We start from the raw sequence: 27,940 nt of genomic DNA on the forward strand, positions 1-27,940 counted from the left end.
TTTCCCGATGGTACTTTCATGAATATCAATTTATATAATTTTGGTGTGCCCTGATATGTGGCAATAGTTTTACCATTTTTCTTGAACACAATTTTCTCATCGATAAATTCCACATCAGCTACACCCATTTGTAAATTTCCCGTATCAGTGTTCATGTGTACTCCAAAGACTGTATCGTATGAGGGATTTCCTGATAGTAACTTTTGTATATGCATTTGTACTTCATCACCATTATCAAGTGCATTTGGTGATTCTGAATTTGAAGTTGACAATTGAGAAGATTGATGAGCCTTCGAAAAAGCACCTTCAAATTTTGGTTTCAACTCACTTTTAATTATAGTTTTAGCGGTGAATGGTGTACCACTATCTGTTTTCTGTATAACTCCATTCATTTGAGATAATCCTCCAGTATTGGCAGATATTGCTTTCAATGGTGTTATTATTGGCTCGTAGATTCTCTCGAGTGTTGATTGATCACCTTGGCGACTATTCTTGATATAATTGAATTTCTTTCGAACGGCATCCGTTGCTTCAATTAATTTTCTTTTTAAACATATTTCGTCATCATTTTTCCCCTCCATATTGTTTTCACTCCGAAAATGAGTACAATGAAGTGTTGTCTACACTATCCAGCACTTGAATGAATCAATTATTTCAAGAACGTCAAGGATATATGAAAGCGTCAAATCCTTTTCGATAACGTCCATCTAGCACTTCTCGATCCTTATCAATTACTAAAAATCCATATTTATCTTTCCAACATCTCGCACACATATCTTGAAATTGCTTGAATGTAACATCTGGTGACACATGGTCGGAAAAAATATGATTGAGATTCATATCATCTTGTTTGAACAGCACAATAAAATTTGCATTATCTCGAATCAATTGTTTTGGGACTCGTGAATATGTTTGGGCTAGATAGAAACAATCCACATTTTTATGACGACCCATACTGAAATATGATCGTATAACATCCTGTTTCTCACACATAACATCATCAAAAATGAATATCGAATCCGCTTTGGCATCTGACGGTTCTACTATTTCACCTGCGTTATTGGCGAAGGTGTAAAATCCCAATCCTCTAATTGGAGTTAGCACTTCACGTAAATACTCATATTTAGGTTGATAAAGAGATTTTGAATACAGATAAACATTTGCAAATCGTAATCCTAGAGGATGAGTCAGCAGAGAAATCATAACATTTGTTTTGCCACAATTAGAAGGTCCAATAATCAGTCCGCGAATGGATAGTGGAAGTAAAGATCCATGACGCTGTTTGACACCACTTCCCGATCCACAACCCACTTTTTCATCGAAATTATCGATGGAAAATTGTTGCTTTTGCTGTAGTATGCGCATTGTATGACAGTTGGAGACTATATAAGCAGGGTTCCATATCGATTTCTTTATTTAAATGGGGGTTATGAACCGATGCAGATCTACTAAATTGCATTCGAATAAAGTTGGTAGAGGATTGGTAAATTCACTCATTAATAATCTACCATTCGAATTACACTTACCTGGCTATCAGTATTGCGGTCCCGGCACCAAATTGCAGAAAAGATTGGTGAGAGGTGATCCAGGTGTCAATCAACTGGATGTTGCATGCAAAAAACACGATATTGCATATTCACATAATCCCAACAATCTTGTAGCTAGACACATAGCGGATCAGGAACTTGCTGAAAGTTCTTGGAATCGATTCAAGGCAAAAGACGCTTCTATTGGAGAGAAAGGAGCCGCTTGGCTAATTACAAATATAATGAAGGGAAAACGTCGATTTGGTATGGGTTGCAAGTCACCATCCAAGCCGTCGCGCATACAAAAAAAACGTCCTATCAAGAAAAAAAAAGCTACAAAAAAATTAAAAGATTCTAAGTTAATAGCTTTTGGATCTGGAATCGTTAAGAAAGTGCGCGATGTTTTACACAAAGCGGGAGGAAGTGAATTTATTGTCAAAAATTCTAAAAAAGCAACTGAAATTGCATTAAAAGCTGCACGCAAATATACGCGAGATGCAGGTGGCAAAAAGAGAATTCGCACACCTCGAATCATACCAATTCCTAAAATTGGTGGAATACTACCACTCATTCCAATTTTTGCTGGTTTATCAGCGTTAGGAAGTTTAGCTGGTGCTACAGCTGGCATAACGAAAGCAGTTCAAGCAGCCAGAGCGAGTAGGGAGCAGTTGAGTGAAACAAATCGACATAATAAACACATGGAGGCAATTGCTTTAGGTAAACAAGGGAGTGGTATCTACTTGAAACCTTACCGTAAAGGATTAGGACTATATCTGAAACCTCAAAATCCAAAAAACTCATAGATTTGCTACCTCAAAGAGCTCTCTCCAACATCGACCTCATCTATCACGCTAAGAAAATGATGATTCCATATTTTCGGGGGGTATATATGCGTGATGATTTACCAAAATCAGGACCACGCCGATATGAATCTGCTATAGTAAATCTGGATAGTCGACATGGCCGAGGAACACATTGGGTAGCATACAGAAAAAGCGGCACTTCTGTGAAATATTTTGATAGTTTTGGTGATTTACCCCCTCCCAAAGAATTGATTTACTATTTCTATAAGGGATCAAATTCTATCAATACTATTACTTATAACTATGAGCGTAAACAACAATTCAACACAGTATGGTGTGGTCATTTGTGTTTGAAGTTTCTCCAGAACAAATCATGGAAATAACACCAGCACAGGACAGAAAGAGTATCAAGAGGATGAGTCATTCATTGATCGCATATTCCAGAGCACGCACTTTACGAAAAATGAGTAAAGAACAACTCGCTGATATGCCGAAAGAGGTGTTGATTGGGTGTGCATCACATGAAATTGCATCTGTATGGGATAAGTTACCACAAAACCTACAAAATGATATTGATGTGATGAAGTATCAGTACTGCCAAGAGCATTACAATGATTCCAGCGGCGGCAGCAGCTGTATTTCTGATGTGAATGATGGTCCACCTACAAGAAAAATTTTCTGTTGTTATTGTAAAGTGAATGATGTGAATGTAGTCACACATAGTGATATGGATAGATCGCCGAAAAAGCAACGATTACTCCACAATTTCTGCTGTCAGCAATAAAAAGACTTGAATCAGTGAAAATTCATCAGTCATGTCACGTACGTTTTCATTGTCGGGATACTCTAGCGAGTTGAGCGCCAACTTCTACCCTCCCATCGAATTGGATGCCACCAGTAATTATGGTCTGGGATTACATGGTTTCTACTCTTACAACTCCATATTTAATGTAGATGCTAAGAATAATGTTATCGGCTATTCGCAGACAATAAACTCACCCCCCACTATTATAAAAATTCCACCTGGGGCTTATGAAATTGATGAAATCAATAAGGTGATTCAAAGATTCATCAAATCCAAAGAAGTGAAACTAGAAAATGGGGATGAAGAAAATATCAACGAAGTATTTCTCCTACATGCAAACAACAACACTCTGAAATGCGAAATGCGCTCCAAATATTTCATCAATCTCAAACATGAAAACACCATTGCTGAACTTCTGGGGTTTGATAATAATGTGTTCGGTTGTGGTGAAACACACGAATCAACATTGCCTGTGAATATCAATAAGGTAAGAATAATTCGTGTGGATTGTAATGTTACAGCTGGAGCATATTCAAATGGTGATGAAATCCATAGCATCTTTGAATTTGATATTGATGTAGAGCCCGGTTACAAACTCACCAAAGAGCCACAAAATATTATATATATGCCAATCCAACCTGGGGGTCGTCAGTATCTCGACAATATCACTCTACGCATATTGGATGATAATGGTAAGCTGATCAATTTCAATGGTGAAAAAATAATAGTTAAATTGGAATTGATAAAGCTATAACAATCATCATTTCTCATATGTTGAATCACAACATCAACGACCGTCATAAGTGTATCACAAAAATGAGTGGAGGAAGCATCGATAAGTTTGGTCGCAGAAGTAAGGCTGTTTCAAATACTGTTTTGCGAGGACCACCTGGAGCCGGTTTCAAATTGACTTCCGATGGAAACTTCGATATGGAAAATAAACGTTTGAAAAATATAGCACAACCTGAAGAGAGTACGGATTGTGTTAATCGTGATTATGTTGGTTTTTACATCTCAAAGATTAGAGGAGAAATAGATTCTGACATTGATAAAATTAATTTGAGATTAGATAGAGTAGAAACACATTCCTCATCTGTTAGAAAAGATCTCATTGCGCTTGGACTGAAGTTAGTAGAAACTGTGAGAAATTGTGAGCATATGGAAAAGGATATCAAATCGATGCAATCTGATTTGAAAAAACAACCCTCGATAAGTATCCAAACAATTGACCAAAAACGATGGTGAGCGATGATCATCTGTGAAAAAATCAATATAAAGCTGAAACTGATAAAATAGTAACTCAGTATTTATTACTTCCCAGCGCTGTGCAGATGATAATATTTGATGAAGATATAAACTCTACAAGTATTGTAAAAAAAATGGGATTGTGCTTTAATAGTCATCGATTGCAGCAGCGGCAGCTGATGAATCAACGTAATGCATTTGGTGGAGAGTATAGTCATGTGCATTTAAAGGAGGGGAAATCTAAAAGTCGATTCATTCCACATATGTTAGCCAAACGGTCAAGATATAGAATAAGTGCTAGTAGCGTGAACTTTCTCAAATCCATTGGTTTGAAGGTGCGATATAAAAAATAGTAATAACATGGCTACCATCACCACAAGTGATAAATTGGAGGTATTCGAAGAGCCAATGTTCGACCATTCCCTCATTAGCCATCATGAGCATACATATAAGCCGTATGGTTCACCATATTACAAAAATTCAGATGAAATAAGAATTCCAATCAATTTTCAAGATCTTATACTGGATATAGCAGACAGTTACATTTATATCGAGGGGAAGTTCACACCATCTGATACCACGAAGCAGTGCTACCTATCCAATAACGCCCTCGCTTTTCTCTTCGATGAAATTCGCTATGAAATGGGGGGTGAACAAGTGGTCGTTGTTCGAAAACCTGGTATAACTACAACAATGAAAACGATGATATCATTCGGACAAACACAAGCAAATTCACTACTACCGATAGGATGGGGTCTTGATGTGAATAAACAAGATATATTGGATTCCGTCAGCAATGTATTCAGCGGCAAATTACCCTTGAAGTATCTCATGGGTTTTGCTGAAGATTACAATAAAGGGATATTGAATGTGAAGCAGGAGCTCATTTTGATTATAGCACGCTCATTCAAAAATTCATTCATAGGAGAAGTTGATGCAGATTTAGAAATCAATAAAATAGAATGGAGAATCAGACACATTGTGCCGGAAGATCGCCAAAAATTGAAACTATTGAATCGCATCAATAAAAATTCTAATAATGCTAAAGTGAAGGTGGCTTATCGTATGTGGGACCTTTATGAATTACCCACACTTCGTGATACATCCTCAGATATATGGGCTGTGAAGACAACCAACAGTCTCGAAAGACCACGATATATCATTATCGGCTTTCAAAATACTAATCAATCCGAAAATATATCAAAAGATGTAACTAAATTCTCACATGTGAATATTAATAATATTCGACTATCTCTGAACTCTGAAGTATATCCATATGAGCGTTGGAATCTGGATTTCGATAAGAAGTTAGACTCATCAGCCTACTATGCATATGAAAACTTCCAACGCAGCTACTACGATAAAATTATGAGTGAGCCGATGATGGATATTGGCAGCTTTCGCAACAATCCACTATTCATCATCGACTGCTCCCATCAACCCGATGCTATGAAGTCATCCACTGTCGACATCAAAATAGAATTTGAAACACGCAAGGTGAAGTTTCCAGCAAACACCAAAGTATATGCACTCATCCTCCACGATGCTGTTTTATCATATAATGCTCTTAACGGCTCTGTTCAGACTGGATTATAATAAGATTGACATGTAGTTCATCATGAAATATTCGATAAATAATAAAACAATCAATAATTATTTTTTGTCTTTTATTCACTAGATATAGGCAAATATGCAACATTATTTTATTCATACCATATACAACAGATTTCAATTATTTACATCACCATCAGTTAATGATTCTTCCAGTTGTGGGTTAGGGCTTCGCGGTTCCAATTGATATTTCTCTATAATATTCTGCGGCAGGTATGTGCATATATCGTAAAGAAAATGTTTCAAGTCTGCTTCAATTATTAGCTTACAGAAGTCATCCAAATTCCTGCTTCCATACGAATATTTATGACACAATGCCACACCAAGTTCATACTTTTCACTAAGCTCCAAAAGTTTTCGCACCTCCTCAGCATCATAACATACACTTAAATCATAATTTGATGAATGTAGAGCGTCAAAACTCAGATCAGCCATTTCCCAAGCCATTTTTCTTATGGCAGAATCCAAATCCACAGCTTCCGGCCACTCTTGTGCTGAATATTGCATCCACATATTTGCAGAATGAACAGCTCTGAAAAAACACAAATCACATTCATTAGTTTGGGAGATATATTGTGAATGGAAAAAAAACACTCACTTGAAATTTGACCATGATTGAAGCGAGAGAGTTGATACATATTTCATATAAATAAACCATATTTTCACTATTTACAAAGAGAATAAAGACACAATCAACACCATCAATCTAAAATATCAAATTTTACCAATGAGCGGGTCTTGGCACCAGGATAATCCTGAGAACTTTGACCCATATATGTAAAAATGAATTTAGATTTGGTTGAATTCACTTCACGAATAATGTCCTCTGTGAATTGCTCTGTGACACGTTTTGGTAGCCACGATTTGAAGGAAGTATTACTTTCCTCATCCAATAAAACTACTTGGATGGATTTACCATATCGTGTAGAAAGCATAGTCATTTTTTCAATTTTATAACCCTTATCGACAATCAATGATGTTAAGGATCTCTGCTCTAAAACTTCATTTTGTTGATTAATTGCAAAATTAATCTTTTCAATGTCAAATTTCAAATTATCCATTTCAAAAAAAATAGTGAAAATTACAGTTTAAGAATATAAAAAATATGTTCACCTCTATGACGATGTCAACACTCACTACTTGGATTGCTAGTTACTTCTCGTTATCACCTTGAAACTCAACAAATACTAATCACCTATTCGAACACTTGAGATTATATGAACTGAATGTGAAAGTATGAAACTCCATACTTATAGAAAAATTATCAGGAGGGAAGGGGTTCAAGGTTACATCTTCTTTATATTTGAGCTCATGTATCAAGGGCAAAGCCTGGTGTCTATCCACACTTTGTGTTTAAGGTCATATGACGTGTTCCGAGGTCAATATCGATCAGAATTTTCTCCCAAGGTCATATGACGTGTTCGTAGCTCGAAATCGCTTAGGAAATTTCCAAGGTCAAGTGACAATGCAAGGCCAAATCATAGCTGTACAGTAAAAAGCGGTTCACGGTCATGACATCACACACATCTCAATGCCACTCATGGGCGGAGAGTAAAAAAGGGGTTTCACCTCATCATGTTACACACAACTCACGGTCAACTCATAGGCAGAGAATAAAAAAACGAATCAAGGTCACAGTCAGTGGTGTGTATCTGGGGGGCATACCCTTGGGAGGAGGTCCAGACCCGTCTTTTCCCCTCTACTTACACGAAAAGTTCGGTTGCTCAAGTAGGATTCTAGAATCCTAATCACGAATAAAGGCATGCCTGCCGACCACATTTTGGCGACAAACCCTTCTATCCAAACTTTATCGAATGCTTTCTTGACATCTAACAGGACCATAACTGTATTCTTCCCCTGGTTGAAGGACTCCCTCACCCCGTGAACAACCCGGACCAGTTGCGATGTCGTATTCCGACCTCGCCGGAACCCGAATTGCTCCTCGGGGATGAGTTTCATCCTATCTTCCAGGCGGAGAAGTCTGCTTAGGATGATTTTATCAATAACCTTCGCGACCGAACTGAGAAGCGAGATCGGTCGGTAGCTATCAATACGTGTTTTGATTTTTCCTGGTTTCGGAACGGACAAGCGCCTGAACTTCCAGGAACACTTGAGTATGGCGATCCAACGAGCAGGTGCGGCGATAAAACGCACGTATCCGCTCATTGCACGGAACTCTAAGCTCAGTGTTAACAACAAGTTGCTTATTTATAAACAAATAATTAGGCCGGCTATGTTGTACGCGAGTCCTGTGTTCTGCAGTCTCAAGAAGTCCCCTTTAATGAGACTCGAGAGAATGCAGAATAAGGTGCTCCGTATTTGCACTAACAGTGACAGATACATTTCATTGAACAATCTGTTAGATCTGGCAGAAGTGGAGTCAGTCACCGACCATATCAGGAGACTGGCTCAGAAATTCTTCAAGTTCTTTCTACCGAAGAGCCCGCTGACGAGGGACGTCACGGCAGTTAGAAGCTATCATGGACAGCGCCGTAAGCACAGGCTAGTCTATGAAGAACTGGAGATATACCGTGAACGGCGCGAATGCGATCGCGCTTAGTTCATGGAAAAATTGGATAGGAGTATTCACGCACACATGATGACGTGATAGCAGAAATACTCTTACCTGGTTTTTTAATGAACTTTTTCCAGGGGAATATCGACAACTGCTACCAACAAACAGACGAATGATTCTCTGAGAAGTACCGAAACGCGACAGAATGACAACTTCCGTGTAAGCCTCGGCAGGAAGCGGAAAACTATAGATGAGGCTGATATAAGGCGTTTTTGAGTGGAGAGCCAACCGCCAACACCAGCGGGGGCGTCTCCCACTGTCCCATCGGGGGACTGTGTGGAGGCGCTTTTCTCCTCCGTGCGGAATTCTTGAGAGCGCAAATGTATCGGGGTCTTTTCCTGCCACTCCCTCTATCCCATTCACTACCCATCCCAATCCTTCCCACTGTCCCACTCCATTGGGGAAACCCTTGTGTACATTTTGTATATTTGTATATATATTTTTTATTGTATATATTTTATAAACACCACAAAAAAATACCGCAAAATTGTATGGAGAATAGTTAATAAAGAACATTTTGATTTTGATTTTGGTACATGCTCTTCGTCAATTATCGAGAAATTTCAATACGTGTTTTAAAGTGCAATTCAATTTAAATGTAATTTTTGCCGAATGAATGATATATAACCATTAACAAAAACACCTTTTCAAAATCGAGTCTGATAGGGCGTGGTTGATTGGAACCTGAAGTACAAAACGTTTCGTCTGATACTGCGACAGACATCATCAGTGAAAATTTCCGTTCTGTCGACGACAATTTTCAATATTTCCATTAGGACATTTTTATCTATATATTTATATAAAAAAATTGAAACAGACAACTCACTTCATCTTTGCAGCTCAAATTCGAGGGAGCCGGCGTATGCATTGTTTGAAGAACAGGTGCTAGAGTTGGTCCCAACATTTCGCCACTGTCTTCCTCCACACTGCCTTCTGCCATGTCAGCCTCGCATCCTGATTCGTCTGAAAATAAAATTTATTTAGAAAATCTTGATGATTCGCAGTGAAAACAAACAAAAAGATGGCTTTAGGAGAGACCGAGTCTGGTTGTCTCAAGGGTTGTCTAACGTCACTTTAGTTCATTCTCATACTGTGTTACGAAGATTAGTACATCAGTTTTTTTTCGGACGATAAAAGTAAATTTTTGTGCATTTGTGTGGTCTCGTAGTTATATTAGAATTTTCGGTAGGAATACAGTGCATTTCTTTAATGTCACCCCATTTTATTTTTTGAACGGGTCAACTAAAAAAATTGAAATTTGGGATAATGAAATTAATGCATGAATACTTTATTTCGAAGGGAAATTGACAGATGAAACTTTCAAGATGGTGGCTGGGCGCCATCTGGGAAAAAAATTAAAAGTAAAGGGGGGTCTTGTGACAAAACATTTTGAAGCTCCTGATGAATACTTCACAACCCTAGAATATGAAGTCAATATCTTCACCTATTACAAAATGAGGAAACATTTAATAATTACATGAAGACAAACACATTAATATCGATATTTCTAGAAATATTCCTTTTTATCTGCCATATGACAATTCCTACGACCCGATAAGATTTCTTAAGTTATTTTTTTTTATGAAAACGACAAAAAATGTCAGTACGACAATGAACATCATTGTTAAGTTACTTATTCCGTCGAGAATGTTTGTGAGGTGTCTCCTTCTACTGTGTGGAGAGGAATAGGTATCATCCATACAAAATTAAAATGGTACACCAATCAACTGATGATGACCCTGACCGAAGAACAGATTTCTGCGAAATCATGACGGAAACCATTGCAAGGCATCCTACCTATCTCCACAATATTTGTTTTAGTGACGAATGTATATATTTTTCAAAATGACAATGTTCACAGACAAAATTGCCGTTATTAGAGTGACACCAATCCTCACGTTTTCCGGTATACCCAATATCCAGAAAAAAATAACGTTTGGGCAGGAATATTGGGAAACCATATTGTAGAACCTCTATTTATTGATCAAAATTCAACAGGAAAACTGTACTGTTGACCCTCTCATCACTGAAATCGTCGAAGAGAATCTTAATGAATTCAATATGGATGTTGTACTCTAACAAGATGGAGCACCACCACATTACTCCATACAAGTAAGAAACTATTTGGATACTACTTTTCCCGGTCGTTGGATTGGCCGTCGAGGCTCTACAGAATGGCCAGCCCGCTCGCCAGATTTGACACCTTTGGACTTTTTTATGGGGCTATTTGAAGCAAAAGGTGTACGAAACTGAACCTGCTTCAATATTGTATATACTGCAGAGAATAATAAATATTTGTAGAGATATTGTCGTTACTGTGTTTAAAAATGTTCGATGTGAAATATTGGATAGGCTGTTCATATATCAGTAAGTTTAAGGCAACCATTTCAAGCATCTTCTGCACTGACCTCAAGCTTATAACCTCATATTGTGTAGTTAAATGTCAATGTATTCAGGCACAGACATCTGTGGTTTATGATATCACTATTAGATTTTATGTGAATAAATATTGATTCAGAGTTATTTAAGAGGTTATGTTGGGGCTGGCTGTCTCAACTTGACGGGGGCTGGTAGTCACATGTGACAACCAACACCATATATGTGTGATGAATTTTTGTTGGGTTTTTAAGCATCTGATACATACAATTTTATTTGTTACTGAGCAAATCATAGAAATGCCATAGCATCATATAAGAAAGTCTGATCGACTTGTATTACACGGCTACGATACTTTCTACTAGAATATTGAATGTTTATTCCTGAATAGCAATTATTTTTGAATCCTCCGTTGAATTTTAAATGAGAGGTTCTCCTGAGTTTTTTTTCTGTGACAAGCCGTTTTTGAGTAACAATATTAAAACCCTTGTATTGTCCAAAAATTAACGAAGAGCTGTATTACGCTAGTTGCACACACACCGATTTTAGACGGCCGACTTTGTACCGGTCGTCCAAATTCCAATAGTGAACCACATGTGGAAACGGGGCCTGGCACACACGCCGACCGGTGATCGTTGCCGGTAAAATACCGGTGAGCAGTCATCCACTACCACTGTGTCGCCGGTAGTACCGGGAAATAGTGGCGTACATGACTAAATACACTCTTGCATACTCACCGGTTTTTTGCCGACCATTCCAGTCTCGAATGTTGGGTGAAATTGTAGTTACTATGCATTAACTTCGTTTTGGTAGTGCGTGCTAATTACGACAACAAAGCAAATGATTGTTTGACCGATAAAAATCCATTGAATGTGCAAGCACTCGCTACCAATAAAATATCGGCCGATTTTATACCGGCCGTTCAAAATCGGTGTGTGTGTAACTAGCGTTACACTCGATCTCAATTCGTCTTTTGAATTAGCTCATATTCACACTTCATTTCGTTAATATCTACACAATGAATCTAGTTGCCTTGGAATTTGCCACTTGCTCTTTACATCTGACATTTTTTATAAGTGTATGTTATTGAAATCTATTCGCTGTAAATTATGTTCTTCATTATAACATTTTTACAGTTTGATATAATCTAATGATGGGAAATTATATGAATTTGGAATTGACAGATCTACTTTACGTGTATGATCTAGCCGACGGTAATGAAGAGCAAGCTAGATGCATTTATCACCAGAGATATCCAAATCGTGCTTTGCCATTTAGTAGAAACTTTTTCAATCTCAAATGTCATCTTGTGTAAACTGGTACTATCAAAAAAATATCATTTGAAAGAAGACCTAAAAGTGCGAGAACAGCTGGAATTGAGGAAGCGATGTTACAGGAAATCGACGAGCATTATTAAAGAGGTAATTTTCAGGAGAGATTAATTTTGGTTTTTTCAAGTGAATTAATATGATTTTCGTTTTGTTAATGATTCTTTCACTCGAAAATCCAAGAGAGCTCTCTTGTTCGAAATTAAACTGAAAATTCAAAAATAATTATCATTTGGAGAATAATATTTAACGCACCGGTAGAAAATATCGAAGTTAATGGCCGAAGGCATGCCTCTGTTCATATTTCATATCATTTCTAGAAACATGTGGATTCGTTTTCCGATGGCATTTCAGGTTAGCTTCCCAAGTTTCTACTACCGCAGTTGTCGGTTGATTGGTCAAACCACCAACACTGACATAAAAACTTGGCAAGTTGACTTGGGTGTCACACCAATAGGTGGTTCCACTTGTGTTTCGCTTGCGTTTACGCAGCTATTTTTATCAAGTACTTTCTTGATTTTTCTCATTTTGCCTTCAATCGAGGACCGCCTGCCCGGTACTGACGATGCCCAATAGGCTGAAACAGCTGTCTACCGGTGCCTCTTAAATTGAAATCAATATGGGAATGATGAAAGAGTACTTATCTATTTTTTTTTTGATTTTCATGAAATTATTTTCCAGCAGCTTGACTGCATTAACCTTTCTAGATTTCATATCATTTCTAGAAACATGTGGATTCGTTTTCCGATGGCATTTCAGGTTAGCTTCCCAAATTTCTGCTACCGCAGTTGTCGATTGATTGGTCAAACCACCAACACTGACATAAAAACTTGGCAAGTTGACTTGGGTGTCACACCAATAGGTAGTTCCACTTGTGTTTCGCTTGCGTTTACGCAGCTATTTTTTTCAAGTATTTTCTTGGTTTTTCTCATTTTGTCTTCAATCGAGGAACGCCTGCCCGGTACTCACGATGCCCAATAGGCTGAAACACCTGTCTACCGGTAGCTCTCAAATTGAAATCAATATGGGAATGATCAAAGAGTACTTATCTATTTATATATATACATATATATATATATATATATATATATATGTATATATATATATATATATATATATATATATATATATATGTATATATATATATATATATATATATATATATATATATATATATATATATATATATATATATATATATATATATATGTTAACTCGAAGATTCTCACGGATACAGTATGATGAGCTGTTTTCTCGGGTATCGCTCCGTGTTCTGTGTATTTTCTCCCCAGAAGGATTATTTTCATAACGTTTCGGCAAAGTCTCATTTGCCATCTTCTGGTGATGTCTGGTTTTTTCAACTAGACTGTGTCTCAATTTATAGGGATGGATGTTTCCCTTTACCTGCGTTGCTGCCACTACCTGTGTTTGCTCGACTACCTGTTTTGATCTTATTACCTGAGCTGCCTCTCCTGTCTCTGTTATTGTACCTGTATTGTCATGTACCGAGTTTTGCTTCTGGGGTTGAGCGGTCTGATTGCTTGTGCGAAGCGATAAAACGGATCTCCATGTTGATGGTAATCTTTGCGCATCATCCCTCTTGTTCATTATATTAGGTCGTTTTTCAATTTCGATAACCTCTCTGATTTTTCGTGAGTAAAAGTTTTCGTTGCTTGCTAGAATTTTTGTGTTATCGAAATTGATGTTATGTCCTGTTTGAAGTACGTGTTGAAAGAGAGAAGACGTAGTGACTTTTCCCTGCACTGCTAGTTTGTGTTCATCTTTGCGAATGTTGATTCGTCTGTTCGTCTGGCCGATGTAAGTCCTGTCACAATCATGGCATGGTACTTCATACACTCCTTGTGACTCCAGTGGTATCTGATCCTTGGGATTACGAAGCATGGACCTTATTGTCCGTTCTGGTACGAACGAAGTTGATATGTTATGTCGGTGAAGAATTCTGCTGATTTTATCTCTTGTTCCTGCAATATATGGTAGTGTGGTTGTTATGACCGGTGTATCTCGAGTTTTTTGTTGTTTCCGTGTGGTCTTGGCAGCCGCTTGTATACTTTTTTCCGAGTCTAGTTGAAAAAACCAGACATCACCAGAAGATGGCAAATGAGACTTTGCCGAAACGTTAGGAAAATAATCCTTATGGGGAGAAAATACACAGAACACGGAGCGACACCCGAGAAAACAGCTCATCATACTTTATCCGTGAGAATCTTCGAGTTAACATATATGTATATAACATATATATATATATACTTTTGATCACTCCCATATTGATAGGTGGTTCCACTTATGTTTCATTTGCGTTCACGCAGCTATTTCCATCAAGTACTCTCTTGTTTTTTCTCATTTTGTCTTCAATCGAGAACCGCCTGCCCGTTACTGACAATGCCCAATAGGCTGAAACAGCTGTCTACCGGTGGCTTTTGAATTGAAATCAATAATATATATATATATATATATATATATATATATATATATATATATATATATATATATATATATATATAACATGTATTTTCTTCATTTGAAAAAAGTATTTTTTCAACACGCTTTTATTAGCTTCACTTGTATGTATATTTGTTTGTTTGTCAGTTTGTTTGCAACTCCAGAATTATCGACTCAAGTGCTTGATCTATTCGCAGGCAGATGGTGCTATACGTAACCTCCTTGATATAATTCGAACTCACTTTACATGTATTTCTTCATTTGGATAAGTATTATTTTTATTAACACACGCGCCTGCTGCCTCATTTGTAACCCTCCTTCGCGCTCCTGCTACCTTGGGCTTGGTAGCTGATTTTCAGGCTCCCTCTCCGGAATCGGAAAATATCAATGGTCATTTTTCTAAACAATATACGGCTGATTGATCCGAAAGTTTAGATAAAATAAATATAGTTTTGAAAGTATAAAAAACATATTGTCTGATCTATAGAAGAGAAGTTTTAGGAAACGACGTTGTACTGATTCAACTTTATCTGTATACAACTGATGAGATGGATTCCAGATTATGGATGCATATTCTAATTTTGATCCGACGAAAGCAAAATATAAGGTTTTCGATGTAGATGGATCCGCGAAATCTATGGAGATTCGTGCAATAAATCCACACATTCTGTTTGCAGCAGACAGAATGGCTTGAATGTGTGGTACGAAGGAAAGTTTTGTGTCGAAGGTAACACCTAGATCGGTGAATGTGAGAAGCCGTTGAAGTGGAATATTGTTTATTAAATATTGATATGAAAATGGATGATTTCTTAGTGTGTACGTCAATACATTTACTCGCGTTTAAAGGAAGTTTGTGGAGGAAACACCATTGCTTCACACGTTTCAGATTGGGGTCATCCGCGTATATCAAACAGTTGACGTCAATGACCTCAACTATGTCGTTTATGAAGCCGTGAAAGAGAAGTGGACCTAGGTTGCTTCTTTGTGGAACACCCGAGTTAGCTGCATATTCCACGGACTTGAAGCCATTGAATATAACTTACAGAGGCCTGTCAGTGAAGTATGATATAGGGATCAGGGTAAAAAAAGCCGTACCTATAGAATTTCGAGAGCAGTAATCCGTGATCAAGTCTGTCAAACGCCTTAGAGAGGTCCGTATATGTATATGACATCAGTTTGGAATCACCTACCAATGGTTTCAGAGATATATTGGGTAATATTGAAAAGGTTGGTGATTGTCGAGCGAACAAATTTTTTTCACGCAAATATTCCTACTAAATCTGCAGTCCAGAAGTTTTCCAACTAAAAAATGGCTTGATTAAAAAATCGATCATCTGTACACTAACCGTAGTCTCTTTGAATTAGATAGCTATAGTCTATATACAAAATTAACATATAGATTAGACGAAAATTAGTAGGCACAATGGAATGACTACTCTGAATGAGGAACTTGAAGCCCTTCAGTTCTATCTTCGTCTTGAAGATGATCACTTGGTGATGCGAACACGTGTCGAGGCGTTAAAAATAATGGTTTGGTGTTGTGATAAAACTCCAGTAATATTCATTACTACACCAAAGGTTCCAAACAGTGCATCACAAGTTTAATCGGTTGAAAATAACTGCTTTAAAATTCAGTTGCGAGATTTGACCCGAACTAACGTTTTCAACAATTTTGATTTTCTTAGATTATGAAAAGCAGAAACACTCAAATGGCTAATGAAAAACCCTGATTTCTCGACTTTTTCAATTCCTGAACTATTCCAGTGAGCGGATTGGAATCAACGGAAATAATCCTAAATCAAAACCACATCCCTAACCTATCTCCATGACGCGACGAGTAGATATGCACGTGTTCCCTGAAACGCACTGTTCGCTGCCGCGAAGCTTTCACTTTCAGCGAATAATGGAAGGCTGTGAAAAGGAGTCGCGGGCGTCAAGGTCGCGTAGTCGACGCTGCGTGCTTCACTCGCGTCGCTATATTCTCTCAGAAACCATTTCCGTCTCTGTAGGTGCTCCCTTTTGTTCCTAATTTACTCTAGGCTTTTTATGGACCCGTCTGTGAATGAAGGCTAGACTGGGTAATTGGGTAATTGGGTTGTGCGATTGTGGGGAACAGTTTGGTTTTTGTTGGAATGTACGTCTCACCAGATTTCAGTTGTAGCGAAGAGATGATTTTGGAATTGAATGAAATTATATCAATCTGGAATGTGTTACATTTAAGCAGAATACAATCTGAGGGAAGAATGGGTACGATTGTGACAATTTTTCCTTGATTGTCCACAGCACAGCACAGCACAGCTAATTCATATCAAAGACTTTGATATGAAATCATAGACATTTATATTTGAATCAATATCAAAATCAGTCGCTCAGATGAAACAGTTTGACATAAAAACGCCATTTTATTAAACGTTCGCGATCGTTTCAACAGACCCCATACCAGGGGCGGTTGTTACATCGACGGGTACAGTTGTAACAATGAAAAATAAGAGATCAGTCATGAACTATAATCAGTTTTGAATTGGATGGGTTATAGTTTTAGGGGTGACTAATTTTTGGAAAATGAAGTTTTTGGCTTTCAATTACTCCATCTTGATACAAAAGAAAGTAGGAATCTTCCAAAGAAAGGAAGGAAGCAGTCAATTTTGAAAGAAGAAACTCTATACTTAGATGTGTGGATCATGTAAAGAAGTAACTTTTAGACACGAACTGGAAGAAAAAACCTTCCTGAAACAGCTACTTTCATATAAACATTGAATTATACGGAAGAAAAAGTTTTTCGAAACGAATGCTGTTATGAGAATACTGATTTATATTTGTATTTGTATTTGTATTTCAAACATTCATTATGGAATTGAATCAGGATTTCTGGACAATATACTCAATAAAAGGTAAAAGACACTTGCCTCAAGGCTCACCAGTAACAATATGAATAACATAATGAACATTCATCATTAGACTTTTTTAACTAGATTTTTATAACAAGAATAATCTCTGAATAGTAATTAAACAAAACACAAATTTATTCTGAACAGGAAAAAATTTTCACTATATTTAATAAGACTCATGGCAGTCTTGGCATGTATAATGTGCACTCCATCAATATAGGCTACGTGAGACCATTGTTTGCAGCTCTCTTGATACTGAATCCAACCCTCTCCAGACCAACTCAAGGAGTCCATCTCTAAGGAAAAAAGGGAATAATATTCATTTTCTGATGATGATTCTGCTGATGTCTGAGTACTATTTTTCTTTGCTTTCGTTTGTCTTTCCAGTAGATGTTTCAAGTACTTTTTTCTTCGTTTGTTTATTCTTCAACTGTTTCTGTCGCTGTTCATACTCTTTCTTAACAGCTTTTCTTTCTGGAGTATCTCTGTAGGTCGCCGACTTCTAGGTTTTTCGACCTTCGTTTCCTACTATCCGAGGAGGTAGGACGGTTAGGACGATAATGCTGCAGGTGAGAACACAGGCTGGTTGCTTGCAGACGGTTCTGATGCTGACGAAATACAACATTAGAAGGTATATTTGGTTCCAAATTCAGCGTAACAGCTTGCGATTCTTTGTTAGCTTCTAGATGTGCCTCTCTGGGTCTGAATTTTATGCCACGTCTTGCAAAAACTCTGTCAGGTTTCTGCATTGCGGTAATGTCGATTTCGACATTACCGTTTTTTCAGCTAAATTTAGATTCGTGTTAAAGAATTTCTCCCATACAATTATAATTATCAGTGAAACTCCTCAACAGTTTAGCTGTGAAGAAGAATTTGAAACATTCGAATGTTGAGTTTCATGAGATTCAGATAACTGATCAACACGAAACGTGATTATTCCACACGTATTATGTACATACAAAATATGGAATGAATTCGATATTTCATAGTAGAGTAGCTTGTTAGTTTAAAAACACCACGAATCTACAGAACTTGATATTTCTTTTGAAAAAATATCTGCTATCACAATTGTGACTTAAACTTTCATATAGGTACTGTACTTTTTGTTTACGACTTCATTTTAGCATACTTTGTATTATTCCTGTTATAAATGTTGTTGAATTAACGTTATCATTATTATTTCTGCTTTGATAATTATTCATTTCAAATAATGGTGGACAAGCGGGTTTGATGTCGTCGAGTGAAACTACATTTTTATCAAGACTCGTTGCTCCGATCGACTTTCCACACGAGTACTTTTATTCATAAAATTGTCCAAGTAACCTTAATTTGTTGAAAAATATTGAAAAATATCTGTCATTTCAAAGTTTTGGGGTGTGGACCATCGGGGGTAGTCCGTTCCTGACTTTGTAGGAAAACAACTGACTCCTGCATGAAAGCTCATCGAAGGAATTCATTTGTTTAGTCAATTACCAAAATTTGGATGATTTTGAATATTCACTTGAAAAGTTATCAAAGAAAAACATTTTTCATTTTGTAACTTCGAGGGCCCGTTACTTGGTAACGAAGGATTTTAGGAAAAAAAGTTATATGAAGTACTGGTGATATTTTGACCCCATCTATACATTCCCGAGAGGAAAAGAGGAAGTCCAGGGACACCCTGTATATTCCTTTGGTTCCGGAAAGTTCAGAATCTCAGAAATGGTAGAAGGCATTTTCCATATGTTTTTGTACCAACTGGGTTGGCACTGTATTTATAATTTGAGTATTTCAGAAAAAAACGTTGATGATTGATAACAGAAATTATTGAATTTATTGAAACAGCCAATGTTTTTTTCCAACAATGCAAAAAGAACGACCTATTTTCGTTTTTGTATTTGGAATTTGAACAATCAATGTTTTATCCATTAATTTAATTAACACGAAAATATTTAACTGACAAGAGATAGAGAGAGATAGAAATATTAAATTTACCTATTTTGTTATGAAAATAGAACAGTTGTACAAAAAAATTTGTATGATATTTGTGTTAAAATTAAGTTTTATTTTGTTCGTGAAATTGCTCAATTCGCAATGCTCGTTTCGCAAACTTTTTTACTCACATAATACAACCCTACTTTCAACATTCTTATGATAAATCGCTATTCTATTTTGTGTGAAAACACAATGAAATAATTTTGACATCTCCTTCTCTTACTCCTATGAAACATTCAGGATAAATATTTTTCAATTCATCATTCGTTCATCTGATATCCTGATAGCTTCAATAAACTTTCCGTAACTGTTTGAAATTAAGGTTTCGTAGTCCGTAGTTTTATGGAGGACATGTACATGTTTAATTCGTCCAAAAAGAACTGAAGTATCTCGTGAACTGTTGAATTTTGGATTTTTGATATAGAGAATGTTTCATGAATATGTATGGAAATTATCTCGTAATTTCAAAGCTCTCCTAAAAACAGAATGTTTTATTTGAAAATACTAAGTTTTAGCACATTTTTCTACAAAACTATATAATGAAGAAATTCTATAAATCAATAATAGCTTATTTATATATCTCATCAAACTTTTGAGAGAGCAGGGTGTTTTGGAGTACAAAAATGAAAATCTCGAGAACGGTTTATTTTTGGTATAGGGTGTATTACATAAAATCACATTAGAATTATGCAAAGTATTCAAAAATGTTACGTTTGAATTAAGAAAGTAAGTATCAACTTCTGGTATGACCAGAAGTGTTGGAAAAACGCCACTATATTCATTTGATAAAGCATACTAAAAAATAAATTGATGGATGTAGCCGTTACTACGTGGTAGTAAATCATAATCAAAAAAAGAGAAATTAAACTTTCTATGTTTTTCACCATTTTTATTTGTATGAGTGTAAGAGTTTATTGTATAAGTCTGAAAATGTCCGTATAGGACGAAACTGCAGTAACGTTAGTTACAAATGGTGGTAAAAACATAGAAAGTTTCATTTCTCTTCTCTTCATCATATTAAAAAACCTTTATGCGGTAGTTTTTCCAAACCAATATCGGTAGAGTGAAAGCAAAGATGAATCACCTCTTTCATATAGGCGCTCGGAACATTTCAAGAATTTTCCTGTACTGTTTGTTGAAGCAACTTTGATTCATAGTTGAATACATAAATGGTATTTCCCGTGATGTCATAGTTGTGGTAATGACTGTTTGTTTTTGTGAATTTGAGAAAGAAAATGATATGATAATTATATTATAATTCACTATCTTTTGAAGACATTTCAACAAGTTTTCCATTGACAGCTGTTGGCTACTTAACGAATAATATTTTTTTATGATCATTAAATACCTCTCTCGTTGAAGTAGACGTAACCAATATTGTGAAAGAGTGAGTATCGATTGTACCTGAGCATAGTCCAAACTCATTTAACTTCGAGTATCTGTCAGTTCTTTCAGAACTCATATTTTATAACAATTAGAATGAGAGTTATCGATGAAATTTTTCTAGCTAGCAAGTATTTGATTGAATTAGTATTCTAACTGGGCAAACTTTCATATTTCAGTTGAAACTAACTCAATTTCATTATTACTGAAGTGAATTAACATATTCAATAAACAATTTATTGTGAGATTTTCACAAAACGATTATACAAAAACGCAACACGTGTTTCGCCATACAATGGCTTCTTCTGGCGTGCGTTAAATGTTAAGATCTGTCAAATATTCGACAAATCAAAGAACTCGTACTGAGTACTTGAAATCGCTCGTTGAAAGGTAAGACTTTGGGGGTTGTCGTTCGATTATGTTTAATGGAATAACACGTTAAAATATAAGACCTTTTTAGTCCTTAGCTCGCACAAGTTTCTCAACTTCTGAGAGTTGTCGTATGGGGGCGACAGCTGAATAACGGAAAAAAAGATTTTTTTTGAAGACAAAATATCAAGACCTTGCATGAATGCTACTACAAAAATTCACAGGCTTGATTTGATATTATGATTATGACAGTGACTATGCTCTAACACTACTGAGACAGCTCAAATGAATATGAGGGTCAAGTTAAACTCACCAATAAAATGAAAGATACAATGATGAAACTGACAGCCATGACATTAACATCTAGGTGTCATTATAGTTCAATCATACGTGACTCTCGGGGCCTAATTCTGCATCATTCTCACAATCACTGTCACTATCCTAATCTAATTTGATATAATGATTATAACAGTGACTAGACCCTAGATGAAAGATAACTCTATTGGGACAATTTGAATGGATAACAACAAGTTGCCATACTGCACTCATTAATATAACTTCAGGAGAAGAAGACAACAATCTTAAGAACACTCCAGGAAATAATGTTTACGAATACCACCCGATCTAAGAATTTTCTCAGAAAAATGTTCATTTCTCAAAAACAAACTTTGTCATTTTTGAGTAAAACCAATCGAGCAACCAGAAACTACTCGTCCGTGGTTTTATCATGTTGGTTGCTCTCATAGAATTCATGATGCAGTCTTTCTTTGGAAATGGAAATTTATGGATGGCCGGTTTCGGTTTATTGAACCATTCTCATGTGAACTAGAAATCAGACAAAGATTATTTTCTTCATCCTATATATATCATAAGTGATGCTTTTGAGTTGTGTTCGAAAACAACCATCATTTTTGAGTGTGGAGACGCAGTTTCTCTGAGCTGGTATATTCAGTTGTAAAAACTACATAAAAAAAAGTTATGTAACTGAATTTATATTATAATCAATTCAGGTAATAACGAGTCACTCAGCAAATGATCGCTGGGTAATTTCAATTCTTCGAAACGCATTTATTAATTAGTAGGATGTAATGTAACAAATGATTGATTATATTAGATAAGACCTGAAACCACCTCCAGTATTTCGTTGTACTGGATTTATTAAATTTCATTCAACTAGAAACTAGTGGAATCAGGACATATGATTGACTATGTTTGTTTGAAGGTGGTTGACAATGTTTTGTGGTGTATTTCATCAGTTCGGACTTCCTGAAAGAATCTGTAAAAAATTAAAAAGATCAACCGAAAAATAACAATTTTATTCAACAAAAAACTGAAATTACAAAGAAAAAACATACAAGCAACAACCAAAAAAATAAAAAAATTGAAATATTAATATTTCGTCAGGCTGCTACGGATAGTGTTCCCAGATCTGAAACAGGTCCTGATGTTATACTTGAACCCAATCCTTTTTATCCTTTCCGATAATCCTCTGATGTAGGGAAGTACAAGTACTGATTGTGGCGGCTTCTCTTCCTTGTGGAGCTCTTGCTGTCTTCCAGCTAAAGCCTGTTCTACCATCACTCTGGAGTTACCATTTCGTTGAAGGTCATTTTTGATGATGTCTAGTTCCTTTTCGAGACCTTTCTTTGTATTACAGAGGCCGAAAGCACGGTCTAGTAGAGTCTTGATGATTCCTCGATTCCTCTCTTAGTCGATTGATGGTGGTTGGATTGATTTCTGGTTCAGATACTGTCCTGTGTGAGTGGGTTTTCGATATACAGATATTTCCCATTTAGCGTCGGTTCTCTTCACCAATACGTCTAAGAAAGGCAATTCTTTGGGGTTTCTTCTCCATTGTGGAAGTGATGGAAGGACTTACGTTGTTGATGTGCTTCAGGAAAGTATCTAGTTTTGCATTCCCATGGTTCCATATTATAAAGGTGTCGTCTACGTATCTCAACCAGACTCGGGGCTTCTTGTGGACTTCTTTTATGGCCAGAGTTTCGAACCACTCCATATTGGCCATAACCGGTGGAAGTGGCGATCCCATTGGCAGTTCCTCATCTTGTGTAAAGAATTCGTCCTTCAGTTGGAAGTATCAGATTCTTACACAGCATTCTAGTAATTCCACGATCACTTGTATCGGTAAGTTTGTTATATATTTCAGCTCCCATCTTCTGATAGCTTCTACTGTACGATTTGAAGTGCTTCTTTGACAGGAACGTTGGTATAGAGGCTTTTCACGTCAAAATCCTACTCTTTGACTGCGATTTCCCCTAGTAATTCAACAAAATGCCTTGAATTTTTCATAAAAGATGATGTTTTACCTTGCAGTGGTTTGATTATTGGTAGTAAAAATCTGGACAAGTTCTGAGTGGCTGAGTCTCTAGAGCCAATGATCGGTCTGAGTGAAACAACCTTTTTATGGATTTTGGGTGAGGGTGCTTACTCTGTTGCGGTATTAGCGATGATCTCTCTTTTTCTGAAAAATAGACTTGATATTTTTTCAAAGTCTGGTACAACTTTCTTTCAATTGATGCAGTAGGGTCTCTTACGATCTTCATGTATTTTCCTTTCACCTCTTCGATTTTCTGTTCGTAGAGATCACTATCCATTAAAACAGTAGCGTTTCCCTTATCTAAAGGTAAGACCTTGATAGTGTTGTCCCTACGTAGCCCGTTGAGAGCTCTTCGTTATTCATTGCTGATGTTAAAAGTTGGAACTGGTTCTCGATCTAGCTGTTCTCTGATTTTCCATCTGAATTCTTCTGCCTCGATCTGATCAATAAGGGAACTGATGGATTCCACTGCAGTTATTATTTCCAAAGTGGGCACAGATGTTGGTGGCATGTTTAGACATTTCCTCAAAAAGGATTCCTCTATGTCCATGAGCGGGAATTCGTCAAGATGTACAACGAAGTATGCGGCAAACAGAACAACCTCCGTATGCAGCAGGTTCAGCATCAAATTTTAGAAACCTGCTAAACCTTCAAGCTGCTTTGGTGTATACCCACTATTTTTGATGATGAGCCATTATGGGCCACTCACCATAGACAATTCAAGGAAGCAGTCAATGTCAATAGCTGAGGAGGAGAAAAATTACCCTGGAGCAAAGTAGAGCAGCCTGAGAAAAGACACAGATTGCCATATTGAAAAGCAGCCACAGATCATCGACCCGAGAGAGAAGACAAATCCCCCCCAACAATGAGCAGAAAATATCGGTGAGATTCAAAACGCAACCCAATAACGAAAGAAGTAGTGTAGGTTTCGCAACTAGGAAGAATAATTTCACAACCAATGATTACCACAACGATAAGATCGGACTCGAAAAGACCAAACCTATGGACGAGGTGAGAGAAAGCCAAAAGAAGCTGATCTGAAATTGGCCCATCAAGTTCTACCTCATTGGTATATCGTTAAGCAGAGATATACTAGACTGACTTGTTCAGTCGTACTGGGACTTCAAATCCTTGCAGTCAACGTATATACAACTGTTAATGTATGCCGCAGGGGCAGACGAAATGTTTGGTACTACAAGTTCTATTCGACCTCGGTCCACCAGCCCGGATGTCGTTCTCTCTAATCGAGACTGTGGCCGTGAAAGCCTATGTTCTGATTATTTGTATAGTCTGAATATATTCCTGTTCTAAGCCTTCGATACCTGTTATCAGAACATTATTCTGCAAATTACCAAAGTGTAGCATATCTTCAACAATCTATGATGAAACAGGTATTCAATTGACTTGGTAAATAAACAGGTGTGAGTGGAAATGCTCCACCCAGCTACCTTCAATACAAAATAGTTGTCAATGATACCGTATTGGGAGTGCATTTTTATTTTACTAACAAGTTATTGATTCGCAATGAGACCACCATTCGTTCAGAAACGAATACTAATTTCAGTTTGAAAATATACAACCTTCTCCAATTAATCGCTTTTCAATTATATAATCGATATCTTGGAAGTTGCAGAGCATAATTATTCTCAAACCGATAAAGACATATATGGCTATTATAATTAGTAGGTATAACAGGATAAAAATGGTTACCATGATAGTGACAGCTTCGATAAACCACCATAAATGTATGAAGAAGAAATCGCACGAGAAAAGTGTCGCGCTTGGTGTTTCCAGGTCTACTATTTTTGTATTTGGCTTTCGAATTGCTGTACTACTGTTTTTTAGTTAAAATCTACTAATGAATTAGTTTTTTTTTTATAACTTTCAATGAATAACTGTAAATAATGGAAATTACCACGTATATGAAGTCGGTATCTTGAAAATATATTTTTTACTATTCATTGTACTAGTCCACTGTTATCTGGAATGAAATCTACTATTGAAAATGAAATGACTTGCCAACACTGGCCGTTTTAGTATGGCTCGACTTCGTGTGTCACAAACACAATAAAGTATCATATAATCCAGCTAATAACTCAACACCGCTCTTAATAATTCTGAGCTGGTAATATTTGTTATTTGTTATTAAAAATAGTAAAACACAGTGTACCTACATGTATAGGAAATTTCAGGGAAGTGAATATAATCACTAGTTAATTAACTGTGTGAGAGCTATTTTCCGTTTTCATTTTTCCGCGAACTGCAGGCACTCTGGTAACTATTTATGGAGTATAGCTTTTGACTTGAAGTGCAAAATGTTTTCTAGTAACTTCTTGAACACTGCACAAAACTTAGTGGCTTTTACACTGTTGAGTGAAATGATGATTTCAGCAGTTATATCGCCAACAACATATGCAGGAACTACTTATCTGAAGAATCCTGAACTGACACCTGTCGGTGTTAGGGCAGGATCAGAATAAATCATGATGAATCTATTTACAAAAAAATTCATCGAGTTGAAAAAAAGCATAGGATGCTTTACAACTGTATAGTGTCTGACCGAAAGTTCGGTTTCGGTTGAGTTTCGGCAAAAAAACGGGTTTCGGTTTAGTTTCGGTGGCAAACCTGACGAAACTACGACCGAAACCGAAACTGAATTCGGGAGTTCCCGCGCTGTGATCGGCCATGTTCGGCGCGTTAAATTTCATACAAGCGACGAAGACATTTTGCCGCGTCCACGTGCCTAATCATGTCGTGACTCAAGACTTACTTTGTGATTTACTTTGTTGATTACATAAATATTGAGTACCTATTGTGATATTAGGTGAAAACTTAAATGAGTAATTTTATGTTTAATATTTTTGAAAAACCATCAATAATATTCGAAAGAAGGATCTTCACCTACTCTAATAAATACCTCACCTATTTTAAGTATTTTTATAGTGCAATTAAATATTTTTTTTCAAATAAGGGTTTGTTACTTTGATTATCAATAACGTTGTGATTTAAAGAAAAAAAATAAAAACTGACTGATTATAATACTGTTTTCTTCATTTTTTCCCCAAAACATAATACTAATAAGGAAGTATCGGTTTCGGCCGAAACTGAGACCGTTGCCGAAATTGGTTTTCGGTTTCGGTTTCGGTCGTAAAAACAAGTTTCGGTCGGACACTACAACTGTATAATCAAAAATCTTGTATTGACTGGACTTTCTTGGAAGTTCTTGATGCCTCAGAAGATACTTCCACATATTTCTATGGAAAACTTTATAATGTTTTTGATCGCTGCTGTCCCAAGTATTCAGTTAAATCCAAAAATGAATATGCTTCTTGGTATAATAGAAGCATTATTAGAGATTTGCAGGCTAAAAGCAGAATCTGGCGAAAATGCAAGCGTGAGTGTAATTTGCAGGCCCTCGAAAATTTCAAACAAGTTTGGGCAAAAATAAAGCATGATGTTGATGTAGTATAAAAAAAATTAGGTGAAACTGAGAAAGAAATACATATTAATCCCAACAGAGTTTGGTCATTTATAGATAATAAACGAGGTAGCTCCAAAATATCACAAGTACTAAATTTTGAAGGTCAATTGCTGGAGGGGCCCTCTAATATCGTAAACGGTTTTGCCATCTTTTCAAACAATCGTATACCGCTTCTTCCCCTTTTCAACATTCCAGCTTTCATCCTAAAAGATTGTGTACTTGTGCTTGCTCGTCCTCTATCTATAATAATTAATATCTGCTTAAGATCGGCTACAATACCAAGGATCTGGAAATCATCAAAAGTCTGTCCCATTTTCAAGAAAGGGGATAAGTAGACGAGATATTTCAAATTATCGGCCTATCTCTATTATTTGCAACTTTGCAGAGGTTTTTGAGATTCTGCTGAAGATAGTTCTATATCGGCATGTAAGTTACAATATAAGAAAAACCAACAATGTTTAATGAAAAATCGTTCAACGGTCAACAATCTTCTGATTGTAACCCAACATATTGCTGAATCTATTAACAATAGGTCTCAAACTGATGTTATTTACACATACTTTTTTAAGACCTTCGACAGACTTAACCATGGCATTCTACTAAACAAACTAGTAGCCTTTCGATTAGCTACATCCTTAATCGTACTCTTTCAGTCCTATCTACGGAATCGTAAACAAAAAATACATCTATTGAATATAGTGCTTCTTCCGGTGTTCCACAAGGGTCAAATCTGGGACCGTTGCTTTACAATATATTATATTGCAGATGTTATAGATGT

The 27,940-nt window shown here is 36.6% G+C and overlaps 1 protein-coding gene and 1 long non-coding RNA gene across 6 annotated transcripts in view; both read right to left on the bottom strand.

Moving 5' to 3' along the window:
- Positions 1-27,940, bottom strand: part of pdm3 (POU-domain protein pdm3) — a 360,484-nt gene that overhangs the window by 254,296 nt on the left and 78,248 nt on the right. For all 5 annotated transcript variants that reach the window (XM_074180183.1, XM_074180186.1, XM_074180185.1 and 2 more), the window contains exon 2: positions 9,392-9,528. In XM_074180183.1, the coding sequence (XP_074036284.1) occupies positions 9,392-9,505 (114 nt within the window). In that variant the 5' untranslated portion in view covers positions 9,506-9,528. The remainder of the gene's footprint in view (positions 1-9,391; positions 9,529-27,940) is intronic.
- Positions 6,030-6,966, bottom strand: LOC141484795 (uncharacterized). Its single transcript, XR_012466800.1, has 2 exons — positions 6,589-6,966; positions 6,030-6,522 (listed from the first exon to the last, which is right to left on the bottom strand). It is a non-coding gene; the product is annotated as an uncharacterized lncRNA (long non-coding RNA).

This window comes from Leptinotarsa decemlineata, unplaced genomic scaffold, assembly GCF_025532065.1.
Source record: "Leptinotarsa decemlineata unplaced genomic scaffold, Ldec_3_MD MMD2_tig00026294_RagTag_RagTag, whole genome shotgun sequence".
In the NCBI taxonomy this organism is placed as follows: Eukaryota; Metazoa; Arthropoda; class Insecta; order Coleoptera; family Chrysomelidae; genus Leptinotarsa; species Leptinotarsa decemlineata.